The following is a 24,698-nucleotide window of genomic DNA, read 5'->3' on the forward strand; positions in this document are numbered from 1 at the left end:
ATTTTGTTGTAACTTCGAGTTAATTATTTCTGAGATAGCATATTATACCATGAGCTAAGTTACCACCATTCATGTAAAATATTTTTCATTCAAAATGCTGGCAATTCAGTGCTTCAGCCTTTAGTCACACTTTAGGAGTTTAGACAATTAGGGCATGACTAGATTCTTTACAGAGATTCATTCATCATATTGGTATTTCAGAAGGTTAATGTACAGATTTTGAGGACCTTGACGAATGAACTCTTTTGATGAAAGAAAATGAGTAGTTGTGAATTTCACAAAAGCTTTTTAAACAGTGCTTCTCGTGACCTAATCTGACTCATACTGCATTACTTCCCATCTTCAATGACACCAGGAATTATCATCCTCTTCCTATGTTATAGAATTTAACTGTGATAAAATATGTTCCGGGGGAAGACAAGCAACACATGTCAAATAATACGGCTTTCACATCCTACACAGATGATGCTGAATAACTGCATAAACTTGCATTCTGAGCTCCTGCTGAGCTCATTCTTTGCTTGCCAGTCAGGATTTTCTTGATCAATATACTGTAAAATCAATAACACAGTCCATACCTCTTCTCTTTTGTTTTGAGGGAAGTACTCTCCAGTCTGCATAAAAAGGTAGAAAAATACATGAATGCTTTATCTTTGTTGAGAAATATACACACGCACACACACACACACACACACACATACAAATTTACAAACCCATATATTTCATTCTAGATGCAAAAAAATCATTGATCCTATCGAAAGCTTTTCTCCTGCAATTTTTCTCCAAAGCCAGAATTAGTAAAAAGCATTCCCAGACAGTCTTGCATATATCTCAGTGATCATCTCAATCACTCTAACTAAAATGCTTTGGAAGTATCTAATTTATAGTAAAATAGGAGCAGTTATGCCTGCAACTTTACCACTACTTTTTTTTCTTTATGCTCATTATTTTACAAAAACATAGAAATAACTGATTGACTAAATCTCTAGATGGATATGTTATAGATCAGTGCTTTAAACCAATTATTTCTAAAATAACAATCTATCTCTTCATTTCTGTTGACCACAGCTCTTTTTTTTCTTTACATTTACCCTCATCCTGAGATATATTCAAAAGAATCAGATAATGATGGCAAAAATGTGGGACCAGATGACTTGTCTGGGATGAAGGACTTCCAGAAATGAAGAATGCTTCTGAATGGATCTCTTTCCTGTTGTCACACTGAACCACACACACAACATGCAGGAGGAGCTCAGTAGGTCAGGCAGCATCTATGGAGAGGAATAAACAGGCTACGTTTCAAGTTGAGACCATTCATCAAAATGAAGGATGCTGCCAGACCTGCTGAGCTCCTCCACCATTGTGTGTGTTATTCAAAATCTCTTGTGGTTTTGATTGTCACATTTTTTGGTATCTTTCAGTGTTGGTAAGAGTATGGGGGTAGTGGTGGCCTAACTTGGAGAATATTAGATATAGATATACATCTAAAATTATCTCTCATTCTCTCTTTATCTGAGATGTTGACATTTTAAAAATTCCAGCAAAGTGATAATACTAAGTGAATTCAACAGGCCGGTGGTGACAATTTGATGAAGAATACTATCACAGCTGTTTCTCTTCTCACCCAAATCCATAGTTTCATATTTTAGTGGGACTTACTGGCTCAGGTTAGGATCGAGAATGCATGTAATTATTGATATTTTTAGGTTGTGAGCAATGATGTACTTCTTCCATTACTGTCTTGAACCAGATCAGAAACTCTAAATTAGTCTAGAGCGAGGCCTTGGAACCAATTTACTTTGTATAATTTATTAGAAATGTAAAAGGACTAAGTGAATGCTGCGTGTAAAGAATGCAAAATTTCATTTAAAGGTTTCTTCAAAACATTTGAGGCTCTTGGAACTTGTGCAGGTCAATACTATTTGCTATGTAATATCAGCAAGTTTTATTAGAAGTTAATTCAACAAGCAGAAAAATAAATGAGATGATTTGCATTGCAGAATTAGGCGTGTGATTGTTTTCAGTATTATTCGATGAAAGCGTGAACAATTGGCTGCATAAAGTATTTGAGAAATGAGTTTGAAGTCATTTTCAAAGAAATGACAAAACACTGGGAAATCCTCTTTCCCAGTAATTCAACAGAATGAAGTTCGCAGATTCTAGCAATAATGAATGTTTTAATAGTGGTGCTGTTTTGCTTGATCAAATAATATCTTATCAATTTTCTTCTGGTAAATGAGAAAATTTGATTAAAGTAAACATTAAATTCCTGGCAAATTGCACAACCAGGGCTTTTAACTAAATAGTAATTGGTGGGTTCTACAGGTTGGAAAAGTAAGGCTACAGTAAAAGGGAAGAAGAGTGTATTATGATATTACAGAAGTTTCCAGAATTAAAAATTGATGAACTGTTTAGATAGGAGTAAGAATTTAATTTTTGGTAACATGGCAACAAAATTGAAAAGGGTAATAAGTACTGGAATGAAGGTGTTTTACTTGAATGCAAACAGAATACAAAATTTGATGATCTTGTAGTGTAGTTAAAAATGGGCAGATATGACATTGTGGGCATCAGTGAGTCATAGCTGAAAGATGATCATGATTGGGAGCTTAACATCCAAGGATACACATTGGGTCAAATGACAGGAAGGTAAGTAGAAAGTGGTTCTGTTGATAAAGAAAAAATGAATTCTTAGGTATGAGTGATATAGGATCAGAAGATGTAGAAGCCTTGTGGGTGGAGTTAAGAAACTGCAAAGGTAAAAAGACCCTGATGGGAGGTATATACAGGGCACTAAACAGTAGCCAGGATGTAGGGTACAATCTACAGCAGCAGGTAGAAAAGACTTGTAAAAGGGACAATGTGAGAATGATCTTGGGGGATTTCAATATGCATTTAAATTAGGAAAATCAGATTGGAGCTGGAACCCAACAGAAGGAATTTGTAGATTGCCTACGAGATGGATTTTCAGAACAGCATGTGGTTGAGCCCATTAGGAAAAAAGCATTTCTAGACTGGATTTGATTAGTAAGCTTAAGATAAAGGAATCCCAAGAGGCAGTGATAATAAAACGATAGAATTCACCCTGCAGTTTGTGTATGTGAGTGTGAGAGAGGGAGAGAGGAGACACAAAAAGCTAAATTCTGATGTTTTGGTTTTTCTGGTAATATGGTGGTGCATTCAGGCACTCTGGGTCCAACCAAAGGTGCAATTGTTCATCCTTTGTCTTTTTCACAATCGCAAGACACTTCTAGTTATCAGGAACGACAGGTCTGTCCCACTAGTGAGTTGCTTGTTGGTGCCGGAGCTGAACTTGTTGTGCACCATGTTGCAGCTTGCTTCAGCTGGCCAGGGAAACTGGCATCAGAGGCCGTGTGGGATCCAATAGATGGTGCAGGTATTGGACAATTTCATTGTAATCACCAGACCTTGTTGAACGTTGATAATGTAGAATAATATGAGTCTGATTCACTGGTTCAGTGGTGAAGCCAAGGAAGCTGCATGACCTCAGTTTAGGCGCAGACTAGTCCCTCATGCCTCAGGCTTGCCTGTTGTGGCCGCTAGGGAAGGAGATGCCAGAGCTGGTTGCGTGTCATTGGATTCTGTACTGGGTTGAGGGCTGACACCTCCTGTTGGTTTTGCCCTCCAGTTTTTGCTAGGTGGAAAACAAGCTGGAACGCATTCATCTGCGGCTGCTCTTGTGTAATATGAGGAATACTGTGGGCTTATTCTTGTGGAAACATGACCCAGGACATGCACTATCAATCTACAGGCCATGACGCTCCGAGACTTGGGCTACATTACTATTTTTTAATAAATTCGTTTGTAACTTTTGTTTGTTTTTTTTTGTGATCATAATTATATGAACTATATGCGCTGTGTGTGACTGTTGGTACTGTGTTTTCACCTTGCCCAGAGGAACGCTGTTTCTTTTGGCTTATTCATGTGAATGGATGAATGATAATTAAACTGGAACTTGAACTTATACAATGGAGCAAAAGGCAGGAGAAAGGAGCTGACCAAAATTGATTGGAAGGGGACATTATTGGGGATGATGACAAAGCAGCAATTGCTGAAATTCAGAAGGTACTGGATTGCTTCATTCCAAAGAAGAAAGAGCATTGTAAAGGGAGGATGAGATAAGGGAAGTCGAGGCTGGCATAAAAACAAAGGAGAGGGCATACAATATGACAAAAAATAGTAGGAAGCTAGAGAATTGGGATGCTTTTAAAAAGTACCAGAAGACAACTAAAAAAGCAATAAGGAGAGAAAAGACAAACAATGAAGGTAAACTAGCTAATTATGTAAAAGAGGACCCCAGAAGTTTTTCAGAATATAAAGAGTAAAATGGATATCATACTGCTGGAAAATTATGCTGGAGAGGGAATAATAAGGGGCATAGAAATAGGGACGAACTCAATAAATATTTTGCGTCAATCCTGTTGGGCAGAAAGAATGACAGTCTACCAATCAGTGAATTCAAATGAATCGAGGAGAATGGAAATAAACAGACCAATTGTCTTCATTCTTGTCATATGCTTGGGAATGGAGGCTGCCATTTTATGAAGATACTCTGTTTTCCATTTTGTGAGATGAAGTTGCTTGGCTTTCTGTGTTTTAAAGAAGAGACAATGATGCTCCAGGTAATCTGTTGGACCATAGATAATTTCCAAATAAGAAGTTATTTGTGAAATGTCCTTTGGTTTGATATAACATGGAAGTTTTTGACTACTGGAGTCGGTATCTGTTCTCCGTGAATCAAGCTGGTTGCTGATTGAGGACAAAGACCCATAAATTATTGATTGTCACTTGATGGGAAGAGGGCAACAAATGAATGTCAGCTTGGAGCAGAGTCAATAATGAGGTGTTAAAGGTCAGATTCATGACCCGCAGTCAATGACATTGAAATGCAATATTTGAATTGATAAGGATTGGATATAAAAGTGGATGCTTCCTGTGTGCTGGCAACAGTAACTGAGAAGAATAACCAACGCAAATACAGCGTAAGTGACCCTGCGTGGAACACGTGGAGAGTGAACCGGGACCACGAGGATGCCCGGCCAGTGTAGACTCCTTTGCCTGGGTAATACCTTTACTATTCTTTAACTACTCAGAAGAGTCAGGGAAGCTTAGCGGGTGTGCAGACAAGGTATTTAGTGTATGAATTCATGTACTTGTTAGTTTAGAAAATAAAGGTACTGTTGATAAATATAGATTCTGTGCCTCACTGATCATTATTACAAGGGCTAATTCTTGTAACAGTCTTAACTATAGAAGACACCAGCAGTACACCTGAAATTTGTGAGTTCAGGGGCAGAAGTGAGTGTAGTCAGTATTACTAAGGAGAATGAGTTGGCTGAAAGGTGTGAAGGTATATAAGTCATGTGGACCAGATGCACTACTCCCCAAGGTTCTGAAAGTGTAGCTGAGTAGATTGTGGAGGCATTAATAGTGATCTTTCAAGAATTACTAGATTCTGGAATGGTTCTGGAAGACTGCAAAATTGCAGATGTCACTCCACTTCAAGAAGAGAGAGAGGCAAAATACAGGAAATTATAGGGGTGTTTGGAATGATATTGGAGTCTATTATTAAGAATGAGGTTTTGGGGTACTTGGAAGTGCGTTACAAAATATGCCGAAGTCAGCATGGTTTCTGAGATGCTGCGAATGTTGTGGATAGCACATTTAGTGAGTTGGTCACACCACAGTTTAAGGATCTGAGGAAAGATAGGGAATGGGTGACCAACAGGAAGAGTAGTAGCAGGAAAGTAGTACAGGAGTCTCCTGCGGTCGTCTCCCTCCAAAACAGATATACATTTTGGAGTCAGTTGAGGGAGATGGCTCATCATGTGAAGGCAGCAGTAGCCAGGATCATGGCACTGTGGGTGGCTCTGCTGCGCACGAGGGCAAGAAAAAGAGTGGCGGAGCTGTTGTGGTAGAGGATTCCATGGTAAGGGGAATAGAGAGGAGCTTCTATGGCCACAAACGGGACTCCCGTGTGGTGAGTTACCTCCGGGGTGCAAGGGTCAGAGATGTCTCGGAGAAGCTGCAGGGCATTCTGAAAGGGGAGGGTGAGCAGCCGGCTGTCGTGGTGCATGTAGGTACTAACGATATAGTAAGAAAGTGGGATGAGGTCCTACAAGCTGAATTTAGGGAGTTAAGAGATAAATTAAAGAGTAGGACCTTGAAGATAAAAATCTCAGGATTATTATGGTGCAACACGCTAGCCAGAGTTGGAACAGCAGGATAGCTAGAATGAATATGTGGCTTGAGTGGTGGTGCAGGAGGGAGAGTTTCAGATTCTTGGGGCATTAGAACCACTTCTGGGGTTGGGGGGGGGGGGGGGTGAGACAAGTACTGTCCGTACGGTCTACGTCTGGGCAGGGCTGGGATCAATGTCCTAGGGAGATTGTTTGCTGTTGGAGAGGCTTTAAACTAATATGGCAGGGGGATGGGAACCCACACAGAAAAGAGAGGGAAGTGATGCAGAGGCCAAAGCTAGAGTTAGTGAAGAAAAAAGTAAGAGCAGAATGCATAAAAGTAAAAAGCATAAATCACATAGGCCACAAGATTCTAAAAGGACAATGAGTATAAGGGCACTTTATCTAAATGACTGTAGTATTAGAAACAAGGTTAGTGAACTTGTGGCACAGATCAGTACCAGGGCATATGATTTAGTGGCCATTACCGAAACCTGGTTGCAAGGTGGAGATGACTGGGAATTAAATATCCAAAGGTATCAGGTAATACGGAAAGATAGGAAGGAAGGCAGAGGAGGTGGGGTGGTGCTCTTGATTAGGGATGAGATCAGGGCAATTGTGAGAGACGATATAAGATCTATGGAACAGAATGTTGAGTCCATCTGGGTAGAGATTAAGAATAGTAAAGGGAAAAAAAAATAACTGGTGAATGTTGTCTATCGGCCACCTAATAAAAATGTTGCAGTGGCAGAGGCCAAGAAGTAACTGAGGCTTGTAAGAATGGAACAACAGTTGTCATGGGGGATTTTAACTTCAACATAGATTGGGTGAATCAGGTTGGTCAAGGAAGTCTTGAGGAGGACTTCATAGAATGCATCCGTGATGGCTTTCCTGAGTAGCGTGTTAGTGAACCTACAAGGGAAAATACTATCTTAGATCTAGTCCTGTGCGATGAGACAGGTAAGATAAACGATACTGTAGTCAAGGATCCTCTTGGGAAGAATAATCAGAGTATGATTGAATTTCACATTCAGATGGAAGGTGAAATAGTTAGATCTAAAACTAGCGTATTATGCTTGAACAAGGGAGACTACAATGGGATGAGGAAGGAGTTGGCTAATGTGGATTGGGAGCACAGGCTATTTGGTAGGACAGTTGAGGAACAGTGGAATACTTTCAAAGACATTTTTCACAGTGCTCAACAAAAGTATACTCCAGTCAAAAGTAAGGACAGTAAGTGTGGGGAGAGACAGCCTTGGATAATTAAGGAAATAAAAGATAGTATCAAATTAAAAGCTCATGTGTACAAGGTCACAAAGAATAGTGGGAGACTGGAGGACTGGGAAAACTTTAAAAAGCAACAGAGAATAACTAAACAAGAAATAAGGAAAAGGAAGATAAAGTATTAAAGTAAATTAGCACAAAATATAAAAACAGATAGCAAAGGTTTTTATAAATATATAAAGTGGAAGAGGGTGGTTAAAGTCAACATAGGTCCCTTGGAAGACGAGAAGGGGAGATTGATGTTGGGTGATAAGGAAATGGCTGAGGCAGTGACCGACTAATTTGTGTCAGTCTTCACAGTGGAGGACACATCTAATATGCCAAAGAAGGATGTTATGGATGAAATGGGAGGTGATGATCTTGATAAAATCACTGTCACTAAAGAGATAGTGATGAGCAAACTAGAGGGCCTGAAGGTAGATAAGTCCCCTGATCCTGATGGTATCCATCCCAGGGTGCTGAGGGAATTGGTGGAGGTTATAGTGGACGCGTTGGTAATCATTTATCAAAATTCTCTAGACTCTGGGCAGGTCCTGGCAGATTGAAAGACATCAAATGTCACGCCACTTTTTAAAAAAGGATGTAGGCAAAAGACGGGCAACTATAGGCCAGTTAGCTTAAAATCTGTAGTCGGGAAAATGCTTGAAGCTATCATTAAAGAAGAAGCAGCGAAACATTTAGAAAGGAGTGGTTCCATTAGACAGATGCAGCATGGATTCAAAAAGTGCAGGTCCTGTTTGACAAACTTATTGGAGTTCTATGAGGACATAATGAGTGCAATGGATAGAAGGGAACAGGTGGATGTCGCATACTTGGATTTCCAGAAGGCGTTCGATGAGGTGCCATATAAGACGGATACATGGAGTTGGAGGAAGTGTATTGGGATGGATAGTGGATTGGTTAACCAATAGAAGGCAGAGAGTTAGTATAAATGGGTATTTCTCCGGCTGGCAGTCAGTGGTGAGTGGGGTGCCGCAGCTGTTTACCATTTACATTGATGATTTGGAAGAGGGGACTGAGTGTAGCGTAGCAAAATTTGCTGATGACACTAAACTGAGTGGGAAAGCAAATTGTACAGAGGATGTGGAAAGTCTGCAGAGGGATAGAGATAGGCTAAGTGAGTGGGCCAAGGTCTGGCAGATGGAATACAACATTGGTAAATGACGGATCATCCACTTTGGAAAGAATAATAGAAAAGCAGATGATTATTTAAATGGTGTTATTATTTAAATGCTGTTGTGCAGAGGGACTTTGGAGTGCTTGTGCATGAATCACAAAAAGTTGGCTTGCAGGTACAACAGGTTATTAAGAAAGCAAATGGAATGTTGGCCTTCATTGCTAGAGGGATTGAATTCAAGAGCAGGGAGGTAATGCTGCAACAACACAGGATACTGGTAAGGCTGCACCTGGAGTACTGTGTGCAGTTCGGGTCTTGAGGAAGGATATACTGGCTTTGGAGGCAGCGCAGAGGAGGTTCACCAGGTTGATTCCAGGGATGAAGGGGTTAATCGCCTGAGACTATACTCTCTGGAGTTCAGAAGAATGAGAGGGGATCTTATGGAAAGATACAAAATTTTGAAAGGGATAGATAAGATAGAAGTAGGGAAGTTGTTTCCATTGGTAGGTGAGACTAGAACTAGGGGACATTGCCTCAAGGTTCAGGGGAGAAGGGCCATTGATGATAGAAGGGAAAACAATTCTTTTCTCTCCTGGTGTAAGTTCTGACCTTTTGAACAGAAAGAAGGAATTTAACCCAGCGAAAAAAGTTCTATGGGAAAAGGGTTATAGATTTATATTGCGCCACCCGGCAACCCTGATAATTTGTTTGGATGACGGAAAAAGAAGATTTTATACTGATTATCGGGATGCAGAAGAATTTGCACAAGAACTCCCAAATATTCGCTAATCACAGCCAAAGATTTAAAAGTAAAACGGATTAAAGATGAAGACAGGGACAGTGAATGGAGTTGATGGATATGTTTAAGGACAGAAGAATATTTAAATATATTCTTAATTATATGATACAGGGAAGAAAGGTAAAAATTTGAGAAATATTAATTGAGAGTAGTGATATTATTTTTTCTTCTCTTATGTAGACTTTTTTATGTTACAGGGGAGCTGGGGGAACTTCGGATCGATTGCTATGAGATTCACGTGTGTAATCATGGCGTTTGCCATGACCCGCACTACGGAGGGGGGTAATGTTGTGTTTTTTTTTTATTCACAACATTAGTAGGGGGGTATTTTGTTATTTTTTTCTTTATTATCTATTTTTCTTTAATCTTTCTTTCTTTGCCTGGACAATCGGGGGGGGGGGGGGTGGAGAGAGACACATAGCAACATGGAGAATTTTAAAAAGATTCTCCAAGGTACTACAAAAGTTGAAAAGTTAGGTATTACTATAGACTGGAGTAACCCTGTTAAAAATAATGAGTAATTTACTGAATTTTTAAAGTTTTAATGTTAATGGGCTTAATTGGACAGGTGAAAAGAAAAAGAATTTTAACATACATTAAGAAAATGAAAATAGATATAGCTTTTATACAAGAAACACACTTAACAGAGACAGAACATCAGAAATTAAAGAGAGATTGGGTCGGAAATGTTATTGCAGCTTCATTTAATTCAAAGGCGAGGGGAGTTGCAATTTTGGTTAATAAAACTTTACCAATTAAAATACAAAATGTATTAATTGATTCTGCGGGGAGATATGTAATTATACATTGTCAAATTTTTTCAGAACTATGGACTCTTATGAATATTTATACACCAAATGAAAATGATGTAAAATTTATACAACAGGCCTTTTTGAATTTGGCTGACGCACATGACAAAATACTAATAGGTGGAGATTTTAATTTTTGTCTAGACCCAGTTTTAGATAGATCAACAAAGGTTGTTACAAAATCAAAAGTAGCAAAATTAACTTTATCATTGATGAAGGATTTAAATTTGATTGATATATGGAGAAGAATTAATCCAAAAGAAAGAGATTACTCATTTTATTCAAATAGACATAAAACTTATTCAAGGATAGATTTTTTCCTATTATCAATGAATATTCAAGACAGAGTGAAAAATATGGAATATAAAGCAAGAATATTGTCAGATCGTTCCCCCTTGAAAATGACAATGATAATGATTGATAAAGAGGAATCGATTTACAGATGGAGATTTAATTCAATATTATTAAAATGTCAAGATTTTTGTGATTTCATGAAGCTGCATTCCACTTTAAAAAATTACATAATTTAAGAGATAAATATGAAATACTTCTGAAAATTTGGCACCCTTATTTACAAAAGATAGGATTAAATATATAGGTGCTCCGAAGATAAAATTATTGATTATTTGGGGAAAGAAATAAATATATTTACTAAAGCTATTATGAACTCTGTGGAGCATGTGGAGATCTTCTGATATCCAGGCACTCTTTCTTTCTTCCTTTTTTCTTCTCTCTTTTTTTCTCTTTCTATAGGGATATGTTAGGGGGAGGGGTTAAGTAGAGGGGGAGAAGGGTTGATAATTTTTTTTCCTTTAAAAAAAATTTTTAAAAAAAGGTTCAGGGGAGAAGATTTAGGACAGAGATGAGGAGAAACAGTTTTTCCCAGAGAGCGGTGAATCTGTGGAATTCTCTTCCCAGGGAAGCAGTTGAGGCTTCTTCACTAAATATATTTAAGATACAGTTACATAGGTTTTTACATAGTAGGGGAAAAGGCAGGTAGATGGAGATGATTTTACGGACAGATCAGCCATGATCTTATTGAATGGCGGGGCAGGCTGGATGGGCCAGATGGCCTACTCCTGCTCCTAATTTTTTATGTTCTTCTTTTCTTATTTATTGCTCTCCATTATCTCTTTCTCTCCCTCCACTCCCATTTAATTCCAATAAATCTGTGGTAATGTATAGCTTGTGCAACATTTGTTTTTTTTCGTTGGCTGCCGGTGATGATCTGCAGTGGTTGGTTCTTTTCATGTAACATTTCAATGATCTGGATGATGGATTTATGCTTTTTTGCTAATTTTGTGGATGATACAAAGACAGATAGAGGGGCAGGTAGTGTTGAGGAAGCTGGGACTTAGACAAATTAAGAGAATGGACAAAGAAATGGTAGATGGAATACAGTGTCAAATACAGGGAAAGTATGGTCATGCGCATTGGTAGAAGAAATAAGGATATATTCTAAATGGGGGGCAAATTGAGAAATTGGAGATACAAAGGGACTTGTGAATCTTAGTGCAGGATTCCCTAAAGGTTAAATTGCAGGTTGAGTTGCTAGTAAGGAAGACACATGTTAGTATTCATTTTGAGAGGACTAAAATATAAAAGCAAAGATGTAATCCTGAGGCTTTATGAGACATTGCCCAGACAGTATTTGAAGTATTGTGAGCAGCTTTCTCATATGGGTGTTAGTTTCTACAGATATTGGTAAATACTGGAATGATTATCATTTGCCCTTGCCGCCCTAATTGGTAGATACATCTCTATCCCTGTCCATTCCCTAAGGCCATACCTTAGAATGGATCAAACCATTTAGAAAATTGAATTGCAGGGCAGGCTCGATGGGCATATCTAAGAAAGGATGTACTGGCATTGGAGACGGGCCAGAGGAAGTTCATGAGAAAGATCCCAGGAGTGAAAGGGTTAACGAGGAGTGTTTGATGGGCCTTTACTTGCTGGAGTTTAACAGAATGAGAGAGAATCTCATTGAAACCTATTGAATATTGAAAGAACTAGATACAGCGGCCATGAAGAGCATGTTTCCAATAGTGGGTTAATCTACGACCAGAGGGCACAGCCTCAGTATACAAGGACATGTTTTTAGAAAAAAGGTGAGGAAGAATTTCTTTAGCCATAGAGTGGTGAATCTGTCAAACTCACTGCCGCAGATGGTTGTGGAGACTAAGTCATTGGATATATTTAAAGTGGAGGATAATAGGTTTTTGGTTAGAAAGGTTATGTCAAAGGCTATGATGAGAACGCTGGAGAAAGGGGTTGAAAGGTATAATATACCTCCTTGTGCAACTGGTTCCTTGATTTCCTCACTTGCAGACCCCAGTTGGTTCAAATTAACAATACCATCTCCTTCAAAATTTCATCAGCATTGATCAGCAAGGCTGTGCACCCATAGTAGCAATGAAGTTCTAAAATTTGGTCAGTCTTTCCACATGTATTACATGTAAGATCACAGTCTAGAGGTACAGCCATGAGCCATGATTCAATTAATATAAAGGGCCGTTTCAAACATATTTTTATTGCTGTAATATGAATCTATAGAACTGGCTTCCATTTCAAAGTCAACATAAAGTTTATGTATAATTCTTATTTGCTGCCTAGTAGTCTGGTCCATTGGAAACCTCATTAAATCTCAACACATTTCACATGTTCTAACTCCTGCCCTTTGCTGTTTGCCTACTCAGGTATTGATTTTCTAAGGAAGAATGCATTGCTAATTTCACAGAATGCACAGACATCACCAAGAGGAAAGTTTAATATAATTGACATACTGGGGTATCATGCAGCTGGTTGACACTTCCTCATGAATGCAACTCTGAGCATTCGAAGAAAAGAATAAATTGATTGCAGCTACCAGCTTTCCCAGAAATGGAGCAAAAACAAGGTGACCTAGAGTTATTAACTGATGATAAGAGTACAGAGAGTTCACAGTACAATTTATTATCAGAGCACATATATGTCACCAAATACAACCCTGAAATTCTTTTTCAGCTGGCTACCTTTGCAAATCTATAGAACAGAAGTGTAAATATCAGGACTATAAACAAACTCTGCAAATGCAGATATAAATAAACAACAATAAATAATAAGCATGAAATAACAATATAACTGAGTCCTTTTTGTTCAAGAGCCTGATGGTTGAGGGGTAGTAACTGTTCTTGAACCTGGTGGTGCAAGTCCTGAGGCACCAGTACTTACTACCTGACAGTAGCAGCAAGAAAAGAGCATGGCTTGGGTGGTGAGGGTCTTTGATGATAGATGCTGATTTTCTACAGCAACATTTATGTAGAAGTGCTCAATGGTTGGGAGGGTTTAACCCGTGATGTACTAGGCTGAATCTACTACCTTTTGTAGGAATTTCCATTTAAAGTCATTGGTGTTCCCATACTAGGCCATATTGCAGCCAGTCAACACACTTTCCACCACAAATCTATAGAAGTTTGCCAAGGTTTTCAATGATATTCTGAACCTTTGCAGACACCTGAGGAAGTAAAGGCACTGTCATGCTTACTTACAGTATTTATATGATGAGTCCAAGATAGAACTTCTGAGATAGTGACACCCAGGAATTTAAAGTTAGTGACCCTCTCCATCTCTGATGCTCTGATGATTACTGGCTAAAGGGTAGTTTATCAGCGTATCTCCAGATTTTTTTCAATCTTTTGATTCTATTGTCTTTTAATATCTTTATTCTCCTCTCTCTACATAATTTAGCAATGAATTATATTCAGATACTGTATGTTCCAATGAAGATTAAAAGGAGGATACAAAACCAAAAGACTAAAGATTCTGAAAATGGATTCAGACAACAGTTGAAATCTCCACCCATTATCAACATATATTTATTTAGATTAGGGAGGGAAGTAAATAAACATTTAAAAAATTCAGGGCAGTCAAAGTTTGGAGCATAAATATTAACTAGAGCCACTTTTCGATTAAAAAGTGAGCCAGTTATCAACAAAAATCTGCCCTGTGGATCAGAAATAATTTCATGATGTGTAAATGAAATTGAGGGGTCTAAAAAATTGACACACCCCTAATTTTGGTGGTACAATTCGAGTGAAATTGTTGACCCTTCCAGAACCTAAAAAAGCATTGATTATCCTCCCTCCTAATATGGGTCTCCTGTGCAAAAATAATATTAGCATTTAGTCTATGGAATACTTTAAATATTTTTTTACGTTTAATCGGATGATTTAAACCATTAGTATTCCAAGAGATAAAATTAATAGACTTATCCATCATGCCAATATTAATTGTATATATCATAAAAGGTTAAAAAGACACATAACCCATAATTCAGGAAGAAGGAAAAATGATTCAGGAGCAACCGGAGAACATGACACTTCAACAATATTAATAATCTAAAGTCGGCCCATAAACTAAAAGCAAAAAAATAAAAAGCAAAAGCGTGAAAAAAGATTCCTACCCCCTCCCCCAACCCCTCGAGAAAAAGCCAAGCGGCAGGCGCACAAACTAATACTAATATTACCCCCATTTCAAGATGGCAACTCCATGAAAAGAAAAAAAAAAGACTATATAACACCCAGATATAAATACAGGGTTGTAAAAAGAAAGAATATATATCAATCAAAATGAAAAAATAATATAATAAAGCAAAAGATCATTAATAAAAAAGGATAAACATTAAAGTTTAAAATAGTGTAATATGCCTTAAAAAAAAAGATTCCATATTCAAATACAAGAAAATGACGTTTCAAAAACAAAGACTTATGGGAAGAAGAAACGACATTTTGAAAAAACCATATTACAGAATATAAATGTAAATTCACCAAATTATTAAAAAAAGGTCATCAAAATAGGATTAAAAAAGGATTCAATAATCACTACAATATATAAAAAAAGGTCCAAAAATCCAAAACATTCGTCCCATTTTCAAGTACAAGCAAATAAATGCTTACGGAAAGCAAAGTCTTATGGGAAGAAGAAACAACATCTTAAAAAATAAATCATTATTACAGAGTATTAACGTGTATATCCAATTCAGAGGAAAAAGATTAAGAAAAAAGACATTATAGTAAAATTAGAAGAGCATCTATAAACCATGATAATAAAAAAAACCAGGTCTACAGACCAAAGTAAAAAGCTATGCTGCAGCTTCATAAGTTAAAGCCCAAAATGAAACGGCATCTTCTCTCCAAAAGTTCTTCAACATAACACATAGTTCAACTTGTACTAGAAGACCGATATTCTTCGACGAATTTCTTCGCTTCTTCCGGAGTATTAAAGAAGCGCTGACTGTCATCACTCAACGTAATTCTGAGATTCGCTGGATATCTTAAAGCTTGTTTAAGTCCAATCGAATGAATCTCTGCCATCACTGGTTTAAAAGCGATTCTTGCCTTCATCACATCAAATGAATAATCTTCAACAATACGAAACTTGTTGTTTCTGTGAGAAATCATACCTTTCTGACGAGCTAATCGGATTAAAAGCTCTTTCTCCCGAGGATAATGGAGGCGAACAATCACAGCTCGTGGCTTGTCTCTCGAGATCGAAAATCTCGAAACTCTGTGGGCACGATAGGTTTAGCCCGCAAAGTGTCCTCGCCAAAAATTTCCCACAATAAGTTAGAGAAATATTCAGTTAAGTCACCAGACTCAACATTTTCGGGAAATCCGATAATTCGCAAGTTTTGTCTGCGAGATCGGTTTTCAAGATCGGTGATTTTAAACTTATTCTGCTCCATTATTTTAGCGGTCGACCGTACCTTCTTCTCCAAAGTTTCAATAGTACGTATTTTTTCACAACTTAACTTGTCAAGAGCCGCTAACTTTTCTTCATGCTGTTCAATATCTGCTGCCTGCAATTGAAGCTTGGTATCAAACGATCTAATGACTTCTTCAAGCTCAGACATTTTCGCAGTAAGTTTATTTTCCAGACTTGCAAGTTTAGTATCCAGAAGACTGGAAATTGCCTCAAGAGATGGAGGGTCTTTAGACGATTTCTTAGATACAGACATTTTAAGTTTGAGAAGATTAAATCAAATATTATTTTAGAAAAGAAGTAAATCGTAAATATCAACCCATGTAATTAAGTACAAAAAGATTTGATTAAAGGGTGATTATAGTTTAAAAAATGAAGAGCGCCTAAAAGGCAGATGTCTACGTCGCCATCTTGAAACTCCGCCAAGATTCTGAAAATGAAGCAAAAAAAAAGGTGGCATTGTGAAGAGAAAAACACAGAGAACTCAGCAAGTCAAAGTAAATTTATTATCAAAATACATATATGTCATCATATACAGCCCTAAGATTCATTTTCTTGCAGGCAATCAAAGGAAATACAAGACAGGCAATAGAATCAATAATAGACCACACTGAACAGGGCAGACAACAACCAATGCGCAATAAAAAAAACAAGCTGTGCAAATACAAGAAGAAAGAAAAATTATTATAATAAATAAATACATAAGCAATTGATATTAAGAACATGAGATGAAGAACCCTTGAAAGTGAGTTCAGTTCAGTGGAACAATTCAGTGATGGGGCAAGTGAAGTTATCCCCTCTGACGATGGTTGAGGAGTAATAACTGTTCCTGAATCTGGTGCTGTGGATCCTGAACTTTCTTCCTGAAGGCAGCATTGAGAAGAGAACATGTCCTGGGTAGTAAGGATCCTTGATGATGGATGATGCTTTCTTGTGACAGCACTCCTTGTTATGCTCAATGACGTGAAGGGCTTTACCTGTAATGGACTGGGCCATATCAGGCTTTTCCATACAAGTGCATTGGTATTTCCATGTAATTCGATGATGCAACCATGCAATATACTCTCCACCACACATCTATAGAACTTTGTCAAAGTTTTAGATGCCATACTGAATCTTTGCAAACTTTTAGAAAGTAGAGGCACTATCGTGCTTTGCTCATAATGGCACTTATGTGCTGGACCCAGTACAGATTCTCTGAAATTAAAGGACCAAGGAATTAAAGTTGCTCCCTCCTCAGATCCCCCAATGAGGACAGGTTCATAGGCCTCTGGTTTCCTCATAAACCAGAGTATAAGTATAAAGTGAGTAAAGCAGAGAGCTAAGCACACAGCCTTCTGAACGGTGGACCTATGCTCAGTGCCAGGTTTCCATGGCATTCTGCTGGGATGTCATCCCACAACACTATCCAAAGTGGTATACTATTTTTGAAGGAAATAGCCAAGGTGTACTCTGTGCTAACTGCCTATTCACATTTCTATTTCTCCTGACAGTCACCGGCTACTTGCTTCCTACAACTTCGGGGTGACTACTTCCATGTAACCTGATCGATTATCTCCTCTCTCTCCTGTACAAGCTGAAGGCCACCCAGCTGCTGCTCCAGATCCCTAATACAGTCTTCAAGGAGCTGCAGCCAGATATACTTCACACAGATGTCGTCTGTAGACTTTAGTGTGTAGGGTAACGTAATTGTTGGAAATGTACAAATGTACATAATTCACAACCACCGATTTCAATTCTACTATCCAGACCCATTCTGACATGTCAGTCCATGGCCTTGTCTATTGCTGTGATGGAGCCACCCTCAGGTTGGAGCAGCAACACCTAATATTCCATCACGGTAGCCTCCAACCTGATGGCATGAACATCGAGGCCGGTCTGATGTGATGGCCTAATTATGTAAAGGCCTTTTAGCTTCCTTTGTGCTCAGCTTTTGGAGGTCGATAAATGCGTTATGAATTTATCTTAAACTTAAATGCCTCATATTTTTACTTGCAAAATCCTACAAACGTAGAGGTTTTATATTTTACCAGTGACTATATGGGTTTTCTTCAGGTGCTCTGGTTTCCACTGTATCTCAAAGACTTGTGAACTGGGATATTAAGAGTAATATAAAATTACCCCTAATATAGGTGGGTGACAAAATTGATAGGAATGTAGAAAGCCCATACTACCTGCCATAAGTTTAGTTCAGCTACTCTTAAGGCAGTCTATGTCTCACCCCAAGCAGATGCGAAGCCGACACTGAAGGAAATATATTCTGCAATCATCTGTCTTGAAACGGTACATCCTGAAGCTATGATCATCATAGTCAGTGACTTCAACAAGGCCAACTTCAAGAGCACACTATCAAGATTCTACCGGCATTTCTTAATTTCAGCTGGGGTCCAAATGCCATTGACCAGTGCTATACAACCATTCAAGACGTCTCTCAATCTATTCTCCACCTGCACTTTGGTAAATTAGATCACCAGGCTGTGTTCTGTCTCCCTGAGTACACACAGAAACTAAACGGAGGACACAGGTCAGAAGGCACTAGTTTGAGGAAACGGATGAGCTTTCAGGATTGTTTTGAGTCCCTATCCAAGGACTCAGTTAACAACCTAAATGAGTATTTCACTGCCATCATACAGCAGGTATGTAGAAGGCCGTGCCAAAGTGTGTTAATCTGTGTTTCCCAACTGGAAAACATGGATGACCTAGGAGATCCATTCTTTGCAGGTCTAGGTCTGCGGTGTTCAAATTAGGTGACCTTGATCTCCACAGAAAGTCGAGGTATGACCTTCATATAGCTATAGGAGATGCCAAGACACGGTACCAGTCCAAAATTGAGACCTTGACCAGCTGAAAGATATGGCAAGACTTGCATGCTATATTGGGCTACAAAATGAAGTCAGGCAACAACTCTGACAACAATGTCTGCGAAGAGTAAGACTTTTAGGTTGTATCCTGCATACACTCTCTGATACCAAATGGAATCATTGAACTATTGAACACAATCTTTTGAAAGAGCTCACTGGATTCAATGCACAGTTTAAACAGAAGGACGCCCTTCCCAAGAGCCACCACACCAGCTATACCCTCAGTCTTCACTGTAAATGTCAGATCAACCTTTCAAAGAGTGAACCCATGGAAAACAGCTGGCCTGGATGGAGTTCCAGCCTGTGCTCTTAGATATTGCGTGGATCAGTTGATAGGAGATTTGTGGACATTTTACACCTGAGGTTCTCATTTACCACCCTGGTATCTTAATGACAATTGTCCGGTGGCTCTGACATGCACCATCATGAAGTGTTTTGGAAGGTTGGTCATGACACACATCAACCCTAAGCACCACTTCCCCCTCCCCATCCTACCCCACCCCAGACAACCCTGACCCACAGCAATTCGCCTATTGCCAAAACATGTCTATGGTGGACAACATTCACCTGGCCCTGCACACATCTCTGGAGCAGCTGGATAATGACATCTTCATCATACTCAATTATATTTCAGTCTCATAATTTCAAACAAACTTGTCTCCTGAGTACCTCACTTTGCAACTGGGTCCTTTATTTCCTGACTGACAGACCTCAATCAGTAAGGATCGGCAGCAACACCTCTACCAAGATCATCCTCAACAACAGTGCCTCACACTTTACTCCCGATAGACTCACGGCTATGTCACCTGGTTCTATTCTAACTGCATCTACAATTTTGCAGATGGCACCTAAATAACAATGAGATAGAATATATAATGGAGATTGAGAGCCTAGTGGCATGATGTCATGACAACAACATTTCCCTCAATGTCAACTGAACAAAAGAGCTGGTTATTGACTACAGGAAGTAGGGTGGAACATGTATCCCTTTATGAGCCAATTGTGATGAAGTGAAGATGCTGAAATCTTCAAATTCCTATGTGTAAACAATAGCTAGTCCAGGTACAACCATGTAGATGTTTTGGCTAATAAAGAACACCAGTATCTCTATTCCTCTGAAGGCTAAGGAAATCTGGCATGTTCCATTGACCCTCACTATTCAGAGATACCACAGATTGGCATGACACTGCTCTGTCCAAGACTGCAAGACATTGCAATTATGGACACATTCCAGCACATCATGGAAACCAGCCCCTTCTCCAGACTCAGCCTACACCTTGCTGCTTCAGAAAGCATCCAGCAGAATAAAAGCCCTCTCCCGTACTGGAATTCTTTCTTCCACCGGGCAGAAGTTTAGAAAAGTTTGTGAACACATAGTACCAGGTTCAACAGCAGCTTCTATTACCTTAAGCCTCTTGAACGGACCTCTTGTATGTTAAAGGTGAACTTTTGACCTCAGGCTGCCTCTTCACCTATTGTCTACCAGAACAGCATTTTTTCATGTAAGTGTAATACTAAAATTTGCACTCTGTTATTACTTTTCCCTTGTACTAACTCAAAATACTTATGTTTTTGAAAAAATACTTTTGTTTAGTTCAAAGGTCATCAAAGTTAGTTTAGTTCAAAGGTCATTTCTAAGGTTTTCTATATTTTGGCAATATACCAAAGGCTGATGGCCCTAGTAACCAATGTAGGACAATTAGAGGGGATATTCTAACACCAATCTGGATGTCAATTTCTTAGCATGCAAACAGGCCCTAGATTACACATTTAAAGGACAGATTTAAGGGTGAGGCAGTGAAAGGTTTAAAAAGGGCTCGAGGCCTTTCGTAACTTCTTGGTGGGCTGCAATCATAATGATCACTTGGGCACTTGGCAGAGGCCATTAAAAAGAAGAGAGGTGTGAGCAAGGGGCCATTGTTGTACTGGGCCAGTGTTAGAGTGGTTGGGTTTTGCTCAACAGGCTTAGGCGAGAATAGGAGCAGGCTAGAACTTAACCTGAAAAGTTAGAGGTATGACAAGTGTAGGCAAGATGGCAGATAGCAGCTGCTCAGACTCAGGGGTCATTCTGGGTCCAATCAAAGGTGTATTTGTTTGTCCTTTATGTCTGGATCCCATCAGTGAGTTGCTCAATAGCAATTATTGCCTGCCTTTGCTGTGTTGAGATGGTGTACAGTGTGAATGATCAAAAGCGTGATTTCTACCACTCTCTTGAATGTGAATTTTGCTTTAATAAGGTACTGTTTTTGAATGCTTTCTTCTAAGTTTCCATAAACTAAACAATCTCTCAGTGCATCATTAAGCCCATTACTGAATCGACAATGCTCAGATAATTTCTTCAACTCAGCCATGTAAGCTGATATAGACTTCCCTGTTATTCCCTGCTTTCCCAGCAGCGGCTCTACTTTTTGCGAAGGCTGAGGAAAGTCCATCTCCCATCCCCCCATCCTCATCACATTCTACAGGGGTTGTATTGAGAGCATCCTGAGCAGCTGCATCACTGCCTGGTTCGGAAATTACACCATCTCAGATCGCAAGACCCTGCAGCGGATAGTGAGGTCAGCTGAGAAGATCATCGGGGTCTCTCTTCCTGCCATCACGGACATTTACACTACACGCTGCACCCGCAAAGGAAACAGAATTATGAAGGACCCCATGCACCCCTCATACAATCTCTTCTTCCTCCTGCCGTCTGGGAAAAGGCTCCGAAGCATTCGGGCTCTTACGACCAGACAATGTACCAGTTTCTTTCCCCAAGATATCAGACTCCTCAATACCCAAAGCCTGGACTGACAGCTTGCCCTACTGTCCTGTTTATTATTTATTGTAATGCCTGCATTGTTTTTGTACACTCTATGCAGTCCAGTGTACGTCTGTAGTCTAGTGTAGCTTTTTCTGAGTGTTTTTTTTAATTACGTAGTTCAGCATAGTTTTTTTGTACTGTATCATGTAGCACCATGGTCCTGAAAAATGTTGTCTCATTTTTACGATGCACTGTACCAGCAGTTATGGTCGAAATGACAATAAAAGTTGACTTGACTTTTGATTCCTGTTATGAAACCTAAAGTGCTCTGCAATCAACAATAGTTTTGTTTCTAAATGTCCCTGCACTACATTCACAATATCAAAAAGCTCATTTCAGCTGGTTTGGTTGGAGCAGTCAAACTTTTAAGCAAACTGTCAACTCTTCCACCAACTGTAGTCAGCAAAACTGGCACTTGTTTCTCATCAGCTATTCCATTTGCTTTAAAATACTGATCAGTTCTTTCAGTATACATAATCCAGTTATCTGTTGTGCAAATGAACATGTCTATCTTTCTGATCTAGTCAGCCATTTTTGCTCTTTTTAAAAATTTATTATCACCAGGTACTCAGTATTTATGTTTGTTTCCTGTCTTTTCTTTAAACTTGACCATCTTTCAATCCCCCTTTCATAAAAAAAATCATCAAATTCTAAATTTGTGTATATTTACAAAATACAATTAAGTTGGTCAGTAAAACTATTGAAAATCTTTTCTTTGTACTTTTGTCAGTTAAATAAAGGTTCACATGAATTAACATATCACAGATTTTTGTTTTTATTGCATTTTGGAAAATATCCCAACTTTTCTGGAAATGGGGTTTTACTTGTTGCTAGTACTTTCATATATAATTTGAAATGAATTATGTAAACAACAAAGAATACTTATTCAAACAATATATTTACTATATTACCCAAATATAACTGAAATATTAAATACGGAACTTTTCACATCACCTAAATAAATACAGATGCAAAAAATCCATTTAAGATCTCTTCTACCTCTTTCAGCTCCACGCATAGATTACCATTCTGATCTTCCAGAAAACTAATTTTCTCCCTTGCTATCTTTATATCTGTGGATCCCTTCGGATTCTCCTTCACCCTGTCTGCTAGAGCAACCTCATGTCTTCTTTTAGCCCTCCTGATTTCAAGTGCTCTCTTGCATTTCTTATACCCTTCAAGTACCTAATTTGTTCCTGCCTGCCTATACCTGCTATGCACCCCCTTCTTTTTCTTAATTGGAGCCTCTATCTCTCAAAATCCTAGGTCTCATAAACCTGTTACCCTTGCCTTTTATTCTGTTTGCTTCCAGAATTTCTGGTATTTAATTGAATTCATTCTTCCCTCTACCAGTAAAATGTTCCCTGTGCCACTGGCTGCAACACAAGCCCAAAGCATGATCGATCCACCCCCGTGCTTAACAGTTGGAGAGGTGTTCTTTTCATGAAATTCTACACCCTTTTTTCTCCAAACTTACCTTTGCTCATTGAGGCCAAAATGTTCTATTTTAACTTCATCAGTCCACAGGACTTGCTTCCAAAATGCATCAGGCTTGTTTAGATGTTCCTTTGCAAACTTCTGATGCTGAATTTTGGCCGCAATAAGCAAAGGTATGTTTGGAGAAAAAAGGGTGCAGAATTTCATGAAAAGAACTCCTCTCCAACTGTTAAGCACGGGGGTGGATTGATCATGCTTTGGGCTTGTGTTGCAGCCAGTGGCATGGGGAGCATTTCACTGGGAGAGGGAAGAATGAATTCAATTAAATACCAGCAAATTCTGGAAGCAAACATCACACTGTCTGTAAAAAAGAAGATGAAAAGAGGATGGCTTCTACAACAGGATAATGATTCTAAACACACCTCTAAATCCACAATGGACTACCTCAAGAGGCGCAAGCTGAAGGTTTTGCCATGGCCCTCACAGTCCCCTGACCTAAACATCATCTAAAATCTGTGGATAGACCACAAAAGAGCAGTGCATGCAAGACAGCCCAAGAATCTCACAGAACTAGAAGTCTTTTGCAAGGAAGAATGGATGAAACTCCCCCAAACAAGAATTGAAAGGCTCTTAGCTAGCTACAGAAAGTGTTTAGAAGCTATGATACTTGCCAAAGGGGGTGTTACTAAGTACTGACCATGCAGGGTGCCCAAATATTTGCTTTGGGCCCTTTTTCTTTTTTGTTATTTTGAAACTGTAAAAGATGGAAATAAAAAAGTAATCTTGCTTAAGATATTAAAGAAATGTGCCATCTTTAACTTAATGCCTTTTGGAAATCAGGTCATCTTTTACTCGCTTAGCTATTCACAGTAACAGAAATTTTGACCAGGGGGCCCAAACTTTTGCATGCCACTGTATATGGGTGTGTGCAAGCACTTGTCAGTGCACAGATGGGTTGAACCATATATATCTAGTGCCTCTTCCTCACCCTTCCTTTCCTCTACCCTCTCCTTGACACCTCATTCTCAATCTTCCCTATTTCTTCCTTCAGTTCCAAGACCTTGCCTTCTCCTTCTCTCAGTTTCTCTCTGATCCAACTCCCCCACTCTTTCTTTTGTATTTAATAATTGGTCTCCTCCTTCTCTAAGTACTCTCTTCTCATTCTTCAGACTTCCCTATCTCCCTCCATTCTATCACTACTGCTATGATTCATTGCAGCACAGTATCAAGTCACCACATTTACTTTGTAGCTGAAAGAAAAATGAGAAACACCTTCAGTATAGAAGTCCATGAGTGTCTTCAGAAGTTAATTTAATGCATTGTATTACTGAATTTCCTCCACACTGTATTCGGACTTAATAATCCAATGATCAGGTTTAATTTATGTGCACTCACTCAATAAATAAAGAGTTTGACATTGGATAATAATGAATAAAATACAACTGAAGCAAATATCTCTAGAACAGAGTGTCAAAGACAACATACTGTGTGAAGACAGTGTAGAAATTTTAAAGTAATCCTGACATTTTATACTGTAGAAACTTCTCTTATAGATTAGAGAGAACTATCATATAAAAATTTTGCATTGGAAATTAAGACATATGATCGTGCCTTATGAAAACCAATAGAATGTCAGCATGCATTCTCTG

The 24,698-nt window shown here is 38.8% G+C and overlaps 1 protein-coding gene across 8 annotated transcripts in view; it reads right to left on the bottom strand.

Moving 5' to 3' along the window:
• LOC132394131 (guanine nucleotide-binding protein G(I)/G(S)/G(O) subunit gamma-7-like) overlaps nt 1–24,698 on the bottom strand; it is a 323,380-nt gene that overhangs the window by 144,724 nt on the left and 153,958 nt on the right. For 6 of the 8 annotated variants that reach the window (XM_059969903.1, XM_059969909.1, XM_059969904.1 and 3 more), the window contains one exon: nt 579–614. The exons of the other annotated variants lie outside the window; for them this stretch is intronic. In XM_059969903.1, the coding sequence (XP_059825886.1) occupies nt 579–614 (36 nt within the window). The remainder of the gene's footprint in view (nt 1–578; nt 615–24,698) is intronic. 8 annotated transcript variants of the gene reach the window in all.

The sequence above is a fragment of the Hypanus sabinus genome, chromosome 5 (assembly GCF_030144855.1).
Source record: "Hypanus sabinus isolate sHypSab1 chromosome 5, sHypSab1.hap1, whole genome shotgun sequence".
NCBI classification, from domain to species: domain Eukaryota; kingdom Metazoa; phylum Chordata; class Chondrichthyes; order Myliobatiformes; family Dasyatidae; genus Hypanus; species Hypanus sabinus.